Source organism: Brachyhypopomus gauderio, chromosome 15 (genome assembly GCF_052324685.1).
Source record: "Brachyhypopomus gauderio isolate BG-103 chromosome 15, BGAUD_0.2, whole genome shotgun sequence".
In the NCBI taxonomy this organism is placed as follows: Eukaryota; Metazoa; Chordata; class Actinopteri; order Gymnotiformes; family Hypopomidae; genus Brachyhypopomus; species Brachyhypopomus gauderio.
Window position 1 is genome coordinate 20157659 of NC_135225.1, and position 20414 is coordinate 20178072.

Sequence of the window (20414 nt, forward strand, 5' to 3'; positions counted from 1 at the left end):
AGAACATGCAGTGGAATTGAAAGAAAAATGAATTTATATTTTAAAATACTTTAATAATCTGAAATAATATTTCCCAAAATATGTGTCTTTTGACAATCTGTGATACAGTTCTCGAAGGGTCATCGTTTGCTCCCACGTCAAAGAACACATACGAGCCAAGTTGGTCATAAAAGCTCGTACATATCGACATTTGTTGGAAAATGTTTCAACCATAGATATATACTTATAGGTAGATAAACCATTAATTTACATTTTATACAGTAAAAACATTTATTTTAACAATTTTACCTACATTAATCAAAAAAGTACAGCATATTTCATAAATTTACAAATTCTTCATAAAAAATATATTTCTGTACAAAAACATTTTCTGTTGCACCTACTTCAAGTCAGCAGCACATGACAGAATGATATAAGTGAACATGGTGACTCCCTCTGAATGCAGTTTTACAGCTTGTCAGTTGGTAAACTATTTTACAGTGGTGAGAAAAGAAAAACAAAGTCAACATTATTGCAGAAAGCCTGAAGAAAGGCAAGATGCGGCTTATCTAGATTATCAGAACTTGGAGCGTATTGTGTGAGAGGGACAAAACTGATACCATTGGGTTTCACACCTTACACACCTTACACCCGACACACCTTACACCCCTTAACCTGATCCAAGAACTCAACGCCTCACATTTAGACATGCGAAGGGAACATCTTTCTGTCCATAAGCTATATGTGACTGTATAACGCTCTAGGAGTACTACAAACGCCTCCATTCACACTACGGTGTGGCTTTGTGTCACCTCAGAAGGACACTCGAATCGAAAAATATGGCATCCAAAAATATCCGATACCTAAAAGCAACTCTGATCCAATGTCACTGTGCACATTTGATGCTAAGCTGTGTTGAACTGCAAGTGCATACGACGGCGTATTTTGTGAAACAACAACTGGTGTCAGCTGGTTCGCAGATTGAAAAATGTTTGCCTTTAATATGACAATGTTTTGTTACTGGTATGGTCAGGAAAACCCAGCAACTTATGAGATTAAAATCACAGTGAATACGTACCCAAGAAGTCCTACACTCTCCACTGGGTAATGATACAGGGTACTGGGGGTACAGGGTACAGGGGAACGGCACTGTAATGCTTATGAAACTAATAAGGCAGTGTTTCTTCGAGAGTACGCCTGACCTTCAGTGACTCAGTATCTTTGGGGAGGGGGCGGGGCTAGGATGCTATGGGGGGCAGATGAGGAGAAAATCAAACAACTTATGAGCTGAAGAATCTCATAAAGGCATTAACAGATGATCAACACGAACAGCCCAGAACACGTGATTATTAACATATCAGCATCAACATCGGGATGAAAACAGTGATTTAACGTAAGTGCAGCATTCATCAAAATAAAGATTTGCACCAGCATCATAAAAAATTATATCCTTCTGCACAAGAGGTATATTTGATACATACTGAAAGCAAATTTGCCAGTTATCAGTGAGGATAACATGCAACAGAACAGCAAGAACTAAGGCTTAAAGCCATGGAAACGAAGATGAATGTTGAACAATGTCTATGTAAATATTCAGTAAAAAAAGGAATGTTTTACATCTAGGTTTGTCAAAGTAGTTTTATTTTGATTATATCGTTTTTTTTTTATTTATTTATGAAAACGGAAAAATAAATCTGGAGGAAACACGGGAGGAAAAAAATTAAAAATGGGATGAAATGTATGTTAAAAAAAAGAACAGTTCCAAAGCTTAAAGTGTGTCCTTATAACCTTTCAAATAGGTTTTTGTAAACATAAACATAACTTTATTTGCAGAGCTAATTTAGAAAATATAATCAGACTCTCTCTTGATAGATATAGCATGACATCATGCTCTTTATGGATATGGAATTACATGTTTATATACACATGGTCAGTAACCCTGTATATTAATTTTTTCTGTTTGCTCATTTGTTCCAATAAACACATTTCACATCCTCCTCATACTAGTGCAAAATTTGTGCGATAAAGTTTTTTTTTCAGTTTTTTTGATTTTTATCTTATTTTATTTTTTATTATTATTTTTAGGATTTTTTTTCCTGCAACACAACAGTTGACAGTTCCATCCACACCTCCGGGCGGGATGGCAGGAGCACTCCGAGTGTCTCTGGAGACGTCTGCTGTGGTAGTCGAGGCCACTGGTCCAGTTGCTTGGCTTCTTGCCGTTTGTCTTCACTGAAGAAAATACACTGGTTGAGCAACTCTGTGGCTTTTAAAGACACTTCAGTCCCTTCCCTAATGAGTGTGGGCTTTTGTTGGGGGGAGGCATGAAAAAAGGAGAATAAAAAAAACCTTTGAATCTACATGTGCTGTTGGTGGCGCTCCTCACTCTGAGAAACAATATGGACATGTTCCATGGCCACAGTCACCACGCACGCTTAGTTGGACAAAAATGTCTTTGTTTCTTTGATAGATTTTTTAAATTGTTTTTGTTTCCTCTGTGGTTGTAAATCTCTTCCCCCATATCAACAACAGCAAAATAGCTGTCGGATTTTTTAAACGAGGACACGATCAGAGTTGATGGCGATGAAGCACAGGTCGCGTCCCTACCATAGTGCGGGCGTAAAGAAGGTGCTTCTCTTGGATACCTCTCGCTTTTCCGCCGAGCTAATCCGGCTAGCAGAGGCTATACCACGGTGCACACCGTGTTGAGCGTCGTGTCGAACCGAACGGCTTTCGCCTCCGTCGGCTTCATGTTCGTGTCGTACATGGGGTTTTCAAACGATGCCTGCCCATTCGTGTTCTCGTGCCCGGCGTATCCGTTGTATTGGACTTTTGGTCTTGTTCTGTCGAGGGATAAAAACAGCCCCATTACTGGGCACAGCCAACAGGTACCGCACGCAGTCCGCTCTCTCTGTAAGTGATTACCAAAGTGGGACACTGGCCAAAATAGCAGCACATTCTAAAGTACACCGTCTGTTTGTGTTAATAAAGAGTAACATAGACATTAGAGATGTTAGACTAAGCCTAAAATAAAGAAATAAAAATGACGCCCTCATCCGGGGATGGGGTGAGACAGATGCATGCTATCCCAGAATAAAAACAAAAAGAAATAAAAAAAGACAAAAAAATTCTCAACTCCTAGTGAAATTATCGTCTTAGTTTCTTTTTCGCTTATGAATGTCAACCCCCCCTCCCCCCCCTTTCCAGAATGAAACGCGCATGTTTGGACTGGGGGGGTTTCCTGTCCTCTCAGCTCTCGGACACCAACTAATGCAACTCGAAGGCAGATATGAAAATGGGTGGTGCTGTTCAGCTGAGCTCATCTGGTGCGCCGAGGTTAAATGTTAAAGATGGCTGGGGGGGTGGGGGCTCCCACAATCCCACTCCGTCTATAATAAAGACAATGTGTGAAGTCGAGCACCGTAAAGACCCGTGTGCGTACGGGTGGGCCATTAGCATGTGCGAAAAATACCCAGTACCGCCGACTCCACTTTTAAAATGACTGCGAGCATTTTCAAGGGTGTGAATCAAAGTGAGTGGGAAGCTATTAGTCCTGCAGGGAAAGGGGGGGGGAGAATGCTGAAGGGGGGAAAAAAATGACCATCATGGTCAGAAAAAAAAAAACAAAACAAAACAAAAAAACAAAACGGTCAGTAGCCAAGCCAGAGACATAATGCCTCTCTCCATAAGGACTGATGGGGAGGAATTTCCTCTCCTCAGCACCAATAATTAAAACCTAAAATAATCCTGTTCCCGAAAGGTCACTGCTTGCCCAATCCGTAGAAGTTAGAGAACTGTGACTGATAGCCCCTTCCTTGGCTACCAGCCACGGACGTGATTTACGGTCACACACATATATTATACTATAATCTAAATAAATGACCTGCATCTTGAACCAGATTCAGATTCCTCTCTCCCTCCCTCACTCACGCGCTAGAAGAGTGCTGCATCACACTTCAAAGAACCTTAAAAGAACTCAGAAACATTCAGAGAACCTCAAAAGAACTCAAAAACATTCAGGCAGAAACGACATTCGAGTGGTACATTTACACAAACGGAAATAAACAGGATGGTTTTTAGTCAAATTAGGGAGACAGAAATGACCAACACCACAAACATAATATGGCTCTCTAACCCCCACCCCCCAACTCGGGCCAAGCTCCACCCCCCCCCCCCCCACCTCCTCTCCCGCCCCTGACGAGATGTGGGAAAAAGAAAAGGAGACGATGGCGATGTGGTAGCGGAGGGGTCTGTGCCTAGTGATTTAGCTTCTGGGGTCTTACCTGGAGCCGGCCCTGATTACGTCTTTGGGTCTCTCATTCTCATCTGTCTCTTGTGATAGTACCCTGCCAATTTTTTTTATTTGTTTTATTATCGGGGAATCGTCACCCATCACGACAATTTTTCACTGCATGTCACATTTGTCTCTTGCTTGATTTGCTAAACTTAGGAAAACTCCAATGCACTTGTATTATTTTGTTTTTTGTTTTATGTTTTAGACGATGCTTTTTTACGCAGAATGCCGGATCTCTTAGTTTACGCGGAACTCGTCAATTGGCTCATCGGCTAATGGGCCGCGATGTACTGGGCGGGCACAGGAGTTTCCCGTAACTGCAGTGAGACAGTGCAGGTCAACTTCCAGCACGGGCGGCGAGGTGTCAGCGCACGGCTAGAGGGGGCGCACGCTCGAGTCGGCGCTTACCTGTGTTTGTAGAGGTAAAACGCAAACCCTGACAGAATGAGAGCAAAGAACGGCACCAGTATGGCAGCCGCCACCGAGCTGCTGTTCGTGCCGTAGTAAGGATTGGAGGAATCCGTATCCGTAGTGACAAGACCTGAAAATTTAATGAAATGCCAGAAGTGAGCGCTTGTTGTAAAAAAAAAAACCTCATTCTGAACTGAAGAGGAAAAAGTTGCTGGTTGTTGTGTTTTTTATTACAGGCAGAGGGGCAGACGGACTGTAAAAAATATAAAATGTACTCGGTTACATTTGCTTGCAAGATTTTGAGGGAACTGAACTTTCTTTTTGTTGAGAGGAAAGCAATTTACTTTTTTGCAGTTACATTTTAGCCACGCACATTTGTTTACTTCCTGTGTTTACCTTCATTATCATCTATTTGTGTATCAAAAAATGAGCACAACGGCACCTGACAAACTTCAATTCCACTGCAGACAAAAGGTGGTATGAAGTTCTACTGTAGGAAGTTAGACTGCAATTACACAGCTAGATACATTTGAATAGTTTTCACCTACTATTTTAACTCCTACTCAAGTTTCTGTTTGCAGGCTTAATCTTAATTCTAATCGAGGCAGTATTTGAAGTATCAATACTTGTACTTGAGTATGCTTTAGGCTCCATCCAGCATTTGATTAAATGTCTCTGAGGAAGAGTCTCTTTTGTCTGTATAATTCTCTTAGATCAGTGCTCATCATTCAGAGGCCGCACTGAAACTTAATTTAAAAAAGCCATCTGCTATATTCTGTGGCGATCATTTTACCTTGTCTTGTCAGCTGAAATTTCCCAAAATCTTTGCTGTGGATATGACCTTGGTATACAAACATTTTCTTCTCTGTCTCTGCTGTCACCTGAATTGGGAATGAGAGTTTAAAAGAAGTCAGAGAAACACAACAACCTTTATGCAACTCCTGCATGACGAAGTATCTATGAAGGCTGGTCATAAAGAGTCAAACAGAAGTTATACTGCAATTCTAAAAATGACAACTTATGTAAAACAGGCAGTGTAGTTTTTTCTTTTTTTGCTACTTACATAGCCATCCATGGCCCAGTTGTCATTTTTGAATTTATTGAAGTACTGTTCTGTTGGGCCTCTTATCTGATACACCTTAAGTAACAGGTGGTTTTCCTCTTTCTTGTAGGTCCCTGCACAATATGAACAGCACTGTCACAGTTTTCACAAATACCGATCTTAACATTTACCCTTTGAAAATGAAACCAAAGTCCATAAGCAGACAAGAAACTTTTTGGACATCAGACACGTTCAACTGAAATATTTTATACAATAATAGGATTACTACTCGGTCACACTTTATGTTTGCTCCAAAATAACTGACATAAATAGTATTGTTACTGTCCGTCCTCCCTGTAAAAGCTTGGTGACTTGACAGAATCTACAAACAAGCCTGTGGATGTTGATCAATGACCGCACACAATCAGACACTTGTGTTGCTTCATTGGTTTGGTAAGTTTTTTCTGTTTACCAGTACTGTACTTTATATGGGGGTCTTGAAATTTTAGCCAATGTCTAAGAACTTGCCGGAAAGCTTGATCTGCACGCCGCTTTGCTCCAGGAGAGTGACATTGACCCTGCTTGTTGAGGCGTTGAACGCACTGACGGTTATCGTGGCGGCCTGCCTTTTGCCGAGGTGCTCGTAGAATCCCGTCCAGCCGGAGTTTAAAGAGAACACGTCTGCCGGAACTGAACAAACACGAACGCAAACGAGAAGAAAGACATGAGAACAAATACATTTCAGCCATTTTAAAAGGAAAGGTTAGGCGCTTTGGTAGAACTTGTGTTTAGGCGCTTTGGTAGAACTTGTGTTCGGGGTGAAATTGTACATTATATGACTTGTAGAGATCAAGTTTGTAACTGGGCCCCCGAAGTGTCTCCAGAGTTTGCTATGCCACCTGTTTCTTAATGAGAGAATGGGGCTAAAATGTAGGGCACAGTTTGATCTAAAACATTTCCATTACGTGAACAGCCTGAAACTTAAAGACTTTCTCCAGGAATATCACACATCACTACTCTCTGAGTGCACTTCTGAACGAATAGTGAATGTCCACTTAAATAAAGGTGACTTTTCATATTATACATTAGGTTTTCTAAAGTTTCTAAGACATTACATTGTTCTAAGAGTTACATTATTATGTAGTGCTGCCTTCATTGTGCATCTGTGTGGGCAGGATGTTGGTATTGTCAGGTCTCTCTATGGACCCTCAACCCCAGATTGAAAACACAGGTACCGTGTCCCACTGATGAGGAAAGGCTACGCACCTCGAATCTTGTTTTTCTGGATGTCAGAATCCTTTGACTTGTTGTTTATTTTTGGGCCAACTAGACAGGACAAATAATTGATCAGTTGACATTTGCAGGTGCAGGGATAATGACTATTAGTTAAAGCATCCATGCTTGTGTTGGTCTTATTTTCTCAAATAATTATTCATTTGTATATCTGATTGTGCCACGTCATGAAGGTCTGATAGCTGACATCATATTAGTGTTTTAAAATACCACAAATGATTCATTAATACACTCCTAAATCAAACAACATGTCTAAAACGAATGCCTAAATTCATTCCCAGTTGTAAGAGGCAAGGACATGGTTATGCAGTGTAAAAAGTCAGGAGCTCATTTAGCTAAGTTCAACAGAAGCACTGGGACAGCCCTGCCCCTGCGGTCTAGGGGTTAACGTTTCTATTAAACCCGAACGTTCGGCCAAGTCTCGTGGCGTGGGTGAGGGCTGGTACCTTTGCAGACGGGAGGCTTGCCCGTCCACCTGCCATCTGGCCTGCACGTGCGGTGCTCCGATCCCCCGGCCAGAAAGAAGCCGTCTTGGCACGTGTACATGAGCGTGTACCCCAGAGTGGGCAGGTCGATGGCCCTCACATCCATGTGAGCCGGCGTCTCGGGCTGTCGGCAGGCGTGCGCTGCGCAACAGGAGAAGCGACAGGAATGAGGCCGGGATCGGCGGTGGTTTGCGGGCCGAACCGTCTGGGGGTGGCGGGCGGACGGTTCCGGAGCATGCGCTAAGCGCCGCTCCTTTTGACGCGATGTGTGAACCTGGTCTTCACGCTCGGCTGTTAGTCGACCCGTGACTTCATGCTCACAGGCTCAGACAGTGAAGGGGCTTTAAAGAGTAAGGAACCCTGAGGATTTCACCGAGCGGGCTGTCAAACTCACCCACGGATTTACAACTCGCGTACAAGAGGCTTAAAGTTGGCCAACTTTAATTCTTTCTGCTGAGACCAGCAATCCCCACATTTGTCCTTTCAGAAATGAGCCTTTTTAAGTAAGTGATCGCTTCCATCTGGAACAAGCCATCGTCGTTTTTCATGTTTTGAGGGTTTTTTTTTTTTCCATTTTTACACCTACAACTTTTAGACAAAATCAGCAGCTAACGGCACTTGAGCTCAAGTGTTCTGGAGAACATTTACATCGCCACACTTGGCAAGCTACATACAACAACGGTTTGGGATAAATCAAGTCACATTAGCCTTTGGCCCAGTTGCTACCTCTCATCCTGTCTTTTCATCTACTCCCGAGGCTCCATTGTAGTCACTAGGAAGGAATGTAATTACACGCCTTTGAGTTGGGCACTCGGCTTGCATTCGTCTTCTTACTTGTCTCTCCTTCTCTCCTCCCTCCCTCCCTCTATTCTTTTCTTTCTGTCTTTCAGATCACAGAAAGCATGTCTTCCTCACTGGTGTCGTGGTAACATCGGTGCTTTAAGTGGTGCTTACCAACACACTCGGGCTGTGTGCCACTCCAAGTCAAATTTTCCAGGCACGTTCTGGTTGTTGAGCCTAGTATGTGATAATTCTTTCGGCATCGGAAGAAAACTTTACTTCCCACCTAGAAAAATCATAAAACCATCAAGGGTCGTCAGACCGTATTTGGAGACGACCAACACAATTATGACACATCTTTAAGAGAAATCTTTAAGGGACAGCTCTTCACAAAAGTTGCCCCAAGAATCCACCCAGCTCCAGAAACTCAAACCCCTTACCTCAAATCCTGGAGCCTGAAGAGGGATTCCATATGCAGGAGTTCCAGGATCTCTGCATGCATTGAACGCTGGATCTACAATCACATTGTTCATCTCCATCACAGAGCTGAATGCCCACTACCCTATGCGGTTAAAAGCTTGTATATATCACCATGGTCTGAAGGCTGATAATTACACACCGATGCAGGACGGCTGGATGCCACTCCAGGAACCGTCCTCCTGGCAGGTCCTTCTGGAGGAGCCCACCAGCAGGTGCGGCGAGCGGCAGTAGAATGCCACCTCGGACTTGTAGATAAACTGGCTCCCCTCTCTGTAACCTTCTGCAGGGGTGCCTGGGTCTCCACACAAGACAGCTGAACACAGGACATAAAGCACATCACTCCGTGATCTATGGTATCTTTAACTTTCACAAACACACACACATTTGTTGGTAGATTTACTTCCAGGTAAATCTGTGCTTTGAGAACTCTTACTGGCTTGGCCCAGCTCTCTCATGGAGGTGGCAGACAATAACACATTCAGGGCGTAAGGTTTCCTGGTACTTTTCACATGGATTTTTTTGTATTACCTCTGGCAGTATGTCAAAGGCGTACAATCAAAACCTGCAGGCTCCAGCAACACACTGGGGTCGTACACTTTGTATATCGGCTGGTACATGCAGACAGTCAAAGCTAGCTGAAGGATATATTTGGGATATGTTGACACTCATATTGCAAATGTCAAAACAATTTTATGATCCATCAAAACATCCAGCAGTTCTCTAAAGTGCCCAATATCCATTGCATTGGTACAATAACACAACACAACTTAGAGGAAAAAATAGTTTAAGTACATGAACACAGAAAAGAAGCAGTTGACCTTTGTAGCTTCACACCTTCAATGAAACCCCATTGTTTGAAGTTAAATAACTTAAGACTTCAAAGTAAAAAGGAATTCTGCAGTGTTTTAAACCAAACTTCATAAAAAACATTGTTTTTCATCATTTATAATCATAGCACATCTTTGTACAGAGAAATTTACAACTCCAACGCAGCTTCTTACTGAACTACAACAGGGGAATTGGTTAAGCCTTCAGGACTACTGATAGGGCTGTCCTCTCAAAAATGACAGCATGCTCTGTGCTTGAAAAACAAAATCACATATAGGCTTTCCACTCTCATGTGAGAATGGCACTTGCGTTTTCTCCCAGAGAGAACCCGTCACTTACGCAAACACTGGGGGACGTCGCCGCGCCATGTTCCGTTCCCCTCGCACGCGAGTACTCCCGCTGAGGACAACTGATACCCATCCAAGCAGCTGTAGGCAACACTGGAGCCCCACTGCAGGTCGGAGCCCTCCACTTTCCCGTAGCGGACGGCAGGAGGCTGGCCGCACATGATGACTGTGGGCGAAAATGGACATTATCATCACCATGGTGGTCGTCAACGTCATCATCATCATGCCCTAAAAGAGCAGGCCCATAACGTCAATGCAGACCTTCTCACAGGTTCTGAAAGCGACAGGTCTAAAAGCAAACAGCACCGACACAAGGGCTTTAAAATCTGTTTATCCCCCCCCCCCCCCCCCCCTTTGATCATTATGTTCTATTTGCAAAGGGGAGGACGTGAGTTTTTTTGAATCAAATGGAAATGGAAAGTGATGATTAACTAAAATGACTCCCTCGATCCACCTCTCTCGAGAGAAGCGCGCACTGCATTTCTGATGCTGAGCAACGCGTCTGACGTCTCCAGAGCAGTCCGGGCCCGGTCCTTAAGAGACGATATCGTCTGCGCCTGATGCCATTCAAGCCAGACATCTGATAACAGAGATCTTACACATTTCACAGGTAACATCCCTTCAGTGCAAGTAAGTGAATAATCCCACTTGCTGCAGGGAAGGTGGAGAAAAGCCTGAGATGGAACTCAAGTAAGATCTAAGGAGGCTTTTGATGTGGAGATGCCAGTAACTCCAGTTTGGCGTTGTGATATTTAGACTTTAAACAGCGCTCCTGGCCCATTGTTTGTGCCATTATGTGTAGCGGTTTCTGATTCCACTGTCAATTCTAAATCTGAACATGCAAGAATACAGCAGAAAAGTGGATGACGTCACAGACGGCGTGAGATCAGAGTTTCTTTCTTACAATCTTAACCAAAGCCTCGAAATACACCAAACCATGTTACCCTGTCAAAGTGATCTCTCACGTAAGAATGAATGGGAACTGCTAGTTTAGAAATGAAACGGTTGCTATTATTGCTAATATTGTTATTATGTACGCTCTGTACGCTAAAGTCTCTCTCTCACTCTCTCTCTCTCTCTCTCTCTCTCTCTCTCTCTATATATATATATATATATATATATATATATATATATATATATATATATATATATAGCTCAGAGGCATTTCATCCCTGCATAGTTTTAAGAGCAGTCTCAAAACATTCCTGTTTAGATCCGCTTTTAGTTAAGAAACTCTTAATCTTAATAGTTTTATCTTATTTACTTTACTTTTTATTATCTTACTTCACTTTTACTTTTTATGTTATTTTAATATTTTTATCTTTAATTTCTTTTAACATTTTCTTTTTGTCTTTGTCTTATCTCCTTTTAATGTTTCTTTTATTTATACTGTAAAGCAATTTGAGTTACATGTATGTATGAAAGGTGCTATACAAATAAAGATTATTATTATTATTATATACACACACACAAACACTATATTGCCAAAGATATTCGCTCACCCATCCAATCAGGTGTTCCAATCACTTCCATGGCCACAGGTGTACAACATTAAGCACTCAACATTTGTGAAAGAATGGATCGCTCTCAGGAGCTCAGTGAATTCCAGCGTGGATCTGAGATAGGATGCCCCCTGTGTAAACTGTCAGCTGTGTTTGGGAACGTGTTTGGGAACGACAGCATGGTAGGACACGTAAACTGACAGAGCGGGTCAGCGGATGCTGAAGCACATTGTGTGAAGAGGTCACCAACTTTCTGCAGAGTCACTACAGACATCCATTCATGTGGCCTTCAGATTAGCTCAAGAACAGTGTGCAGAGAACTTTATGGAATGGGTTTTCATGGTCGATCCAAGCTATACATCACCAAGTGAAATGCAAAGTGTCGGATGCAGTGGTGTGAAGCCACTGGACTCTAGAGCAATGGAGGTGCGTTCTCTGGAGTGACGAATCGTGTGTATTCCATCTGGCAATCTGATGGATGCGTCTGGGTTTGGCGGTTGCCAGGAGAACGGTACTTGTCTGACTGCATTGTGCCAAGTGTAAAGTTTGGTGGAGGGGGGATTATGGTGTGGGGTTGTTTTTCAGGAGCTGGGCTTGGTCCCTTAATTCCAGTGAAAGGAACTCTGAATGCTTCAGCATACCAAGACATTTTGGACAATTCCTTACTCCCAACTTTGTGGGAACTGTTTGGAGCTATGACTGCACCAGTGCATAAAGCAAGTTCTGGTGTGGATGAACTTGACTGGTCTGCACAGAGTCCTGACCTCAACCTAATAGAAGACCTTTGGGATGAATTAGAGAGGAGACTGAGAGCCAGGCCTTCTCATCCAACATCAGTATGTGACCTCACAAATGCACTTCTGGAAGAATGGTCAAAAATCCCCATAAACACTAAACATTGTAGACAGCCTTCCCAGAAGAATTGAAGCTGTTCTAGCTGCAAAGGTTGGAGCAACATCATATTGAACCCTATGGATTAGGAATGGGTGGTCACTTTGAGTCAAGGAAGGTGAGTGAATACTTTTGGCAATAAAGCGCGCGTGTGTGTGTGTGTGTGTGTGTGTGTGTGTGTGTATGTATGTATATATATAATAATCTATATATATGTGTATATATATAGATAAACCCTCCTAGTGTTAACAAGATAAACCCTCCTAGTGTTAACAGGATAAACCCTCCAAGTGTTAACAGGATAAACCCTCCTAGTGTTAACAAGATAAACCCTCCTCGTGTTAACAGGATAAACCCTCCTCGTGTTAACAAGATAAACCCTCCTCGTGTTAACAGGAAAAAACCCTCCAAGTGTTAACAGGATAAACCCTCCAAGTGTTAACAGGATAAACCCTCCTAGTGTTAACAGGATAAACCCTCCAAGTGTTAACAGGATAAACCCTCCAAGTGTTAACAGGATAAACCCTCCTAGTGTTAACAGGATAAACCCTCCTAGTGTTAACAGGATAAACCCTCCTAGTGTTAACAGGATAAACCCTCCTAGTGTTAACAGGATAAACCCTCCTAGTGTTAACAGGATAAACCCTCCTCGTGTTAACAAGATAAACCCTCCTAGCGTTAACAAGATAAACCCTCCTAGTTTTAACAGGATAAACCCTCCTAGTTTTAACAGGATGAACCCTCCTAGTTTTAACAAGATGAACCCTCCTAGTGTTAACAGGATAAACCCTCCTAGTGTTAACAGGACATTCTGGTTCAGTTGTAATATAACATCACCTCAGTAATATAATGAAAATAATGCATTTCTTGAATGGTATGAATGGTACATATGTACAAACAAATAAATAAGTAAATAATATATATATATATATATATTTTTACCTCTGCAGCTGGGTTTGGTCTGGTTCCAAGTGCCATCTTTTGAGCACTGGAGCATGTATAACCCTGGAGGTTCCATAACGTAGCCGGGGTTACAACGGTAGCGTACGGTCTTGTTGAAGGTAAATTCATTCCCCATATAAACGCCATTGGCGATGGGACCTGGATCTCCGCAGCTGATGACTGAAACAAATATGACACGTTCTGTTGGTGGGGCGCCTCGAACGTACAAGCTTGACCAAACATGCTAATGCAGCTAACAATTATTTGAGCTAGCAGTCAGCAATTAGCCACTGATTAGGAATCTGTACAATGCTAATGGGTGGCCCTTCACATTTATTTAATGTCAGCACTTCAATGAATAGTTTGCTTGAGCATTCTGACACAGCTTACAGCAAACAGAAGCCTGTAGGCACCAATTAGCCTCGTGTCATTTGCATTTTGCTAAGGCTGGCAGTTGGCTGTCATTCAGAGTTAGCCAATCAGAGTTGTCTCTGACCGGTGCAGTCGGGGGCGGAGCCAGTCCAGGTGCCGTTGGTGGTGCAGTGGCGAGTGGTGAGGCCGGACGTCTTGTAACCCTCCCAGCATGCGTACGTTACCGAACTGGAGAACAGCATGCCGTCGCTGAAGACGATCCTGGAGAAAGCTGGCGTCCCGGGGTTCCCGCAGGACACGGCTGAGGGAGGCAGAGCAAATGTTAGCGCCTCGATGCAGAAGGTCCCCTCAAAGTAGTCTTCAGGTATTGACACATTTTCAAATATAGCAGGAGAAATGTTTGGAGGAACTTGCAATGTGAACAGCCAGAACCTTAAAAAACTTAAAGCTGCCTTTTGGATAACATAGGGATGCTGCTTATTCAAGGAGCCTATGACAGAGTTCCACGGACAGTTGGACCTCAGATAATTGAATCTTATTTCTTTGGTGTACCATAAAGTCATCTTTACTGACCTTGTCATAATGAATATGATGCACCTAGCATGTCTGACACTGTTCACTGAGCAGCTTTATAAAATATTTGAATCTTTCTGTGTTGCCATGGTTTTCCAGGTCCAGACAGCCCAGTAAAGAAAAAAACAGGTCAGCTATCTGAGAAAATGCTTGGAATTATCATCATCATGAAATACATTTAATCTAATTGGAGACTTATGGAAAGTGATTTGTGGTATTTTGGGAAAAGAGTTGTTACTGTAATTAAACACATTAGACCCGCAAGCTTATTAGAGACGATCCCTTAAATAACTCCAGATTTGAAGATCTCTGAAGCCTGAAGTGTGAAAATGTGCTCTTACACAGACACTGGTATAATACTCTCATAAATTTGAAAAAAGCACATTGTTTCCTACACACACAACAGTTGCACAAACAAATAATGTTTAATGAATGCTTTGAGAAAAAGATCTTTAACACTATATACAATACTATATACTCCATGTTTAACAAATAACATGCTTCACAACTCAGTCGCATGCTTGTGACAGAGGCTGCTTCCACTAACAATGATGTGCAACCCAATTCATATCAATCACAGAGTACATGTCTTGAGTCCTAATCTCTCGAGATTGTTCATCTTAATCAGCATAATCATTACTGCAATCAGTGCTGGTGTATCATTTCCCTCCGATGGCCTCCCTGAAACCAAACTGACCCCTGCCTCTGCTCACTCACTATAAACACAGCCACTTTAATAAATAAAGAAAAAAACGATTCAATAAAGAGTTAATGAAATCTTGGTAGAAGGGGTCTGTCATGGGCAGATATATTTTCTAGCTCTATGTAGTTATTTCCGAAAGGCAGGAGGTTACTGCCTCCCCCGTGCCCAAGAATTTACATTTAGTACCTGGGCAGTGTTATTTGTATCCCCAAGACAGTTCAGCAGCCCCCACTGCACCAATCTGTCTGGACTCCCTTAAAGCAGCCGTTAAAGCCCCTTTCTCAATTATGACTGGCCTCTAAATAATGCATCTTATTGATCTCATGTACACAAGCCATGGCCTTATTGTACTCGGTCTAGCAGCGAAAACAAACAAAGGAGTAAATCACCTCGAAGACAAGAGCTGGTTGTGGTGGATGGATTTGTTTTTAATAAAGACTACATTCACACTACATGCTAGTGTCTGTCCTGAGGGTTGCTTAGCACAGCGGTTTACCAAAGACATGACAAGGGATTTTTAGTAAAGCTTTACTGTGGGAGATTTTTTTTTTCCATTTAGGTCAGTGTTTCTTAGTCCAGTCTGCCTGGTTCCACATTTTTGCTCTCAGCCACCTCCTAGTGCGTTTGGTCCATGGCTTAATGGCTCAGTCCGTGTGTGTGGAAGGGGGGATACAGCCCTCGGACTGCCCGCCGCTCCCCGTGGACTGGAGAGTTGAGAAACACCGACCATATTCTGCAGGGCAGCTGTCAATTTCACATTTTAACTATTTTAAGTGCTACTGCGGTACCTAAAGGTGCTTTGTTTTTTGGGGGGTGCTTTGTTTTGTGTGTGATACCTACTTGCTGGAAAATTAGCTTATACCTATTAGACTTGGCAAAAAGTCTCTATGGAGGCAAACCTCTAATCTAGTTTTACCGAGCTTCTATAGTGGACCATTGTATGCAGGCAGTAAGGTAAACAGGCGTGCATGAAGTAAGCTTGAATGTGTAGTCACGTTTTGCAGGGGGAGCAGTGCTATTTGGCTGTGTTAGGCAGCGGTGTGTGTACGCCCTCCTCTGACGCCCCACTCACCCTCACACACGGGCTGGGTGCCACTCCACGAGCCGTTCTGCAGGCACGTGCGCTCCGATGAGCCCACCAGCGTGTAGCCGGCCTCGCACGTGAACCGCAGCAGACTACGCAGCCGGAACTCCTCCCCCAGCCGCGAGCCGTGTGGCGGGACTCCAGGGTCTCCGCAAAAGCCCGGACTGCCACCTGCAATGCACGGATCCTGTTGTTTCAAAAGCAGAAGCTTCCGCCGTTTACCTAGCAACGTCTATACGGAACTGGAATATATATACGGAGTTTTATTGGAAAGCAGGGATACATCTGCAGTGTGTTCGGAAAGATGTACGAGCAGTTCCAACCGAGCTGCTAAGCAGGTGCCCAAACCAAGACCCCAGAGATTTACCTACAGCGGAGTTTAGGTCTAGATCTTCTAAATTCCAAGACTCTGGAACCCCTTTGATAAATGAGGTGTGACAGATCTGGGTTGGGCCTAAACTCCCCATTAGAGTAGATCAACAGGGGGGCAGATCGGGCACCTGCGCCGTGGATCGTTAATAGTGGAAACGCCGCCGGCTGCTCGGGCCTCCACCGTAGCCGCTGTGTGAGGCGGTGGGAGGCCCGCGGCCAGCGAGCGGCGCGGTACGGACGGAACCGGACAGAGCCGTGTCCCCGATGCGCTCCGGGTACCTGAGCAGTAGGGCGGCGAGCCGCTCCAGCGCCCATCCTCCTGGCACTGGCGCGTGGCATTTCCCACCAGCGCACGGCCTTGGCTGCACGAGTAGTGCACCACGGCGCCGTTGGTGAACTTCCTTCCCGAGAACGTGGCTAAGGGCGGCGTGCCTGGGTCTCCGCAGGATATGGCTGCGGGGGCGGAGGAAGAGGAGCGTGACTGGAGGAAGGCAAGGGGAAGGGAAGGGGCGGGGCTCCTCAGAACAACACCACGAAAACGTCTACAGTCAGGACACTTAGTGTGTGGTCTAGCCTGGCAAACATCGCATTCAAGTCCACTCAGAAACTGACACGATGTCCCATTTAAATATCGCCATTCTTCAATACGACCTTCACTTTGTCATATAAAGTCGCATCAAGTCATTCCACATTTCCTGCTATTCCCAAATGCCCCGTCTCCGATGAGCGTGCGTAGGGGCGGTGGGGTGCTGGGAAGTGGGGTGGGGGGTGTGATATTACTCACGAAGGCATTTAGGAAGCGATCGGTCCCACAAGCCGTTGGGCTGACAGGTGAGCACGGCTGAGCCGAGCAGACAGAATCCGCGCTTGCAGTGGTACATGACGGCGTGGCCGTAGCCGAAGCTCTCGGGGTAACGCTGTGGTGAGTGGCGTACGGCGTTCTCCACGAAGCCCGGATCTGAGCAGTTCACCACTACGGGGGGCAAAGGAGAAGGACAAGAAGGAATCACAAACAAAGCAGATGCTTAATGTGGAACGAAGGAGGAAGAGGAGGTGGAGGAGGAGTAGGAGGAGGTGGTGGTGGAGGTAGAGGTGGTGGAGGAGGAGGAGGTGGTGGAGGAGGTAGAAATGGTGGAGGAGGTAGAGGAGGAGGAGGAGGAGGTAGAAGTGGTGGAGAAGGTAGAGGTGGTGGAGGAGGTGAAGGTGGTGGAGGAGGTGGTGGTGGTGGAGGAGGAGGAGGTGGTGGTGGAGGTAGAGGTGGTGGAGGTGGAGGAGGAGGTAGAGGTGGTGGTGGTGGAGGTGGTGGTGGAGGTGGTGGAGGAGGTAGAAGTGGTGGAGGAGGTAGAGGTGGTGGTGGAGGAGGTGGTGGTGGAGGTGGTGGAGGAGGTAGAGGTGGTGGAGGAGGTGGTGGTGGAGGAGGTAGAAGTGGTGGAGGAGTTAGAGGTGGTGGTGGAGGAGGTAGAAGTGGTGGAGGAGTTAGAGGTGGTGGTGGAGGTGGAGGAGGTAGAAGTGGTGGAGGAGGTAGAGGTGGTGGTGGTGGAGGAGGTGGAGGAGGTAGAAGTGGTGGAGGAGGTAGAGGTGGTGGTGGTAGTGGTGGAGGAGGTAGAAGTGGTGGAGGAGGTAGAGGTGGTGGAGGAGGTGGTGGAGGAGGTAGAAGTGGTGGAGGAGGTGGTGGTGGTGGTGGTGGTGGTGGAGGAGGTGGAGGTGGTGGAGGAGGTAGAAGTGGTGGAGGAGGTGGAGGTGCGGGACACGGCACAAGAGGCAGAACAGCAGGAGTTGTGCACGGGAGACCGTTAAAATCATTTCAGTCAAACCCAGTCTTGACTGTTTTCAAAAGGAGGCTTTAGAAAGTGATCCCCTCTGTCTCTGGCTGACACCATCTCTCCATTCTTCATTGCTAGAGGGGCAGGTGCTTTGGAATGCAAATTCCCACAAACATGCAACAACTATGCATTTATTTCCGTGCATATGGAGAAAATCACCTTTGATTAAATGTCAAACCACTTTCTATGCTGTGTTTACCTCCGATACTTTTAAATAATGTGTTCTCAATTCCTACTTGGTATTTTTTATCTATTTTATTTTATATAACACACGCAACAAAACTGAACAGAATTTTAACTAGGGCCCTGACACCATGAAAGATTTGAAAGCATATAAATACAGCACAAAACAATTTAAATCCATTCAAGTATGATCACAACATGAAATGACAGAGCTTAAACCAAAACATGTATAGCTGGCCAAACTGTCAGAGCTAACTCACACTAAAACACATGAAGATGGTCATCTAAGTAATTCTGCTGACAACTGTGGCACATTCCAGAACTAAGACACGTTCCAGTACTAAGACACGTTCCAGTACTAAGACATGTTCCAGAACTAAGACATGTTCCAGAACTAAGACACGTTCCAGTACTAAGACACGTTCCAGTACTAAGACACGTTCCAGAACTGACACATTCCAGAACTAAGACACATTCCAGAACTAAGACACGTTCCAGTACTAAGACACGTTCCAGAACTAAGACACGTTCCAGTACTAAGATATGTTCCAGTACTAAGACACGTTCCAGTACTAAGACACGTTCCAGTACTAAGATACGTTCCAGAACTAAGATACATTCCAGAACTAAGACACGTTCCAGAACTAAGATATGTTCCAGTACTAAGATACGTTCCAGTACTAAGATATGTTCCAGTACTAAGACACGTTCCAGAACTAAGACACGTTCCAGAACTAAGACACGTTCCAGTACTAAGACACGTTCCAGTACTAAGACACGTTCCAGTACTAAGACACGTTCCAGTACTAAGATACGTTCCAGAACTAAGATACGTTCCAGAACTAAGACACGTTCCAGAACTAAGACACGTTCCAGAACTAAGACACATTCGGAAAGAGACACCTTCCTTTCTAAATTCATTGCATGAAAACAATTTCAATTAGCCGGTCTTGCAATACGTTGTGGCGAGTCACGCTTCCAACACGCTGGAAAATGAACCAACATGACTAGGAAGTTCTTGTTCCTGACATTCCAGATTGAGTGAACACTGCTTTTCACTCAGTGTCCTTTCACCAGGAAAAAAAATGGCAGAAATGAAATTGAAGCCATGCCCTTCCGTAACAAAACAGATTGCACTGCCTCAGTGACAGCTGCCAGTGTCTTGGTGATCAATTAAGCCTCTTGGGGCAGACAAAAGAAAGAAGGTGGGTTACTTAAAAATAAAAGCAAAAAAAAAAAAAGCATAAATTACCACCTGTTTATTTTTTTATGAAGACAGACAATATGCCAGTAAATGGAGTCAAGTGCTGTCTGAAGGTTCTCTCTATAAACAGGATATGTTATAATAAGATATAAATCAAATTATTTACCCACTTCTGTGAGAAAAGGAGGCAATAAGCAATGATCGTAATGTTTCCAACTTGGAGGCAGTGGATAATAAGGGAAAGGCACACAGTAAATGTCATTGGCTGTAATGGCGGAGCTGCAGCACGGCATGAATGTCAGGGCTCTACCCAGCCAGGAGAAGCATGTCTGCTCCACATACAGCACGTTGAGCGTGTGTCGAAAGACACACACCCAGGTCTTTCCAAAAGAGAATTCCCCTTGGGCTTGCTGAAGGAGGGGTTTTTTTTTTGCCAGAAGTCTAAAGGGGATTTGGGATTTTTTTAATCCTGTAAGTCTGCCCATTTCATTAAAAATCCCCAAAAAACAAAACAAAAAAAATCCTAGCATTATTAGTAGCTGGAGGTTTCTGCAGGACCTTTTTATTATTGCTAAAAAGAAATGGCTGAACAGCATTTTAGGGCTACTGTAGAAGAGCTTTCTTAAAAGGCCTATTTAATATTTTGCATCCGTGCCAAGAAAAGTGGATGATATTGTGGGATTAAAAAGTCAAAGTTTAAGAATAAAGTCCTTGTATTATAAGAAGAAAATGAGAATGAACAAGATCACAAAAAGGACAAAATATTTCAGTTTTAAATTGGCACTTTGATTACCTCAGCACCGAATATGACTCTTTGGCATACAAG

At 44.1% G+C, this 20414-nt stretch overlaps 1 protein-coding gene across 2 annotated transcripts in view; it reads right to left on the reverse strand.

The window, feature by feature from the left end:
* Window positions 1–64: 64 nt before the first annotated feature.
* csmd1b (CUB and Sushi multiple domains 1b) overlaps window positions 65–20414 on the reverse strand; it is a 288049-nt gene continuing 267699 nt past the window's right edge. The window contains exons 55-71 of one of the 2 annotated variants that reach the window (XM_076974688.1): window positions 17163–17351; window positions 16658–16831; window positions 15995–16177; window positions 13771–13947; window positions 13275–13454; window positions 9932–10105; window positions 8904–9077; window positions 8725–8798; window positions 8459–8570; window positions 7466–7645; window positions 6993–7052; window positions 6255–6416; window positions 5748–5860; window positions 5478–5565; window positions 4682–4814; window positions 4263–4325; window positions 65–2822 (exon numbers count right to left, since the gene is read on the reverse strand). In XM_076974688.1, coding sequence (XP_076830803.1) covers window positions 2663–2822; window positions 4263–4325; window positions 4682–4814; window positions 5478–5565; window positions 5748–5860; window positions 6255–6416; window positions 6993–7052; window positions 7466–7645; window positions 8459–8570; window positions 8725–8798; window positions 8904–9077; window positions 9932–10105; window positions 13275–13454; window positions 13771–13947; window positions 15995–16177; window positions 16658–16831; window positions 17163–17351 — 2396 coding nt within the window. In that variant the 3' untranslated portion in view covers window positions 65–2662. The remainder of the gene's footprint in view (window positions 2823–4262; window positions 4326–4681; window positions 4815–5477; window positions 5566–5747; window positions 5861–6254; window positions 6417–6992; window positions 7053–7465; window positions 7646–8458; window positions 8571–8724; window positions 8799–8903; window positions 9078–9931; window positions 10106–13274; window positions 13455–13770; window positions 13948–15994; window positions 16178–16657; window positions 16832–17162; window positions 17352–20414) is intronic. The other variant, XM_076974689.1, reaches the window with a different exon arrangement.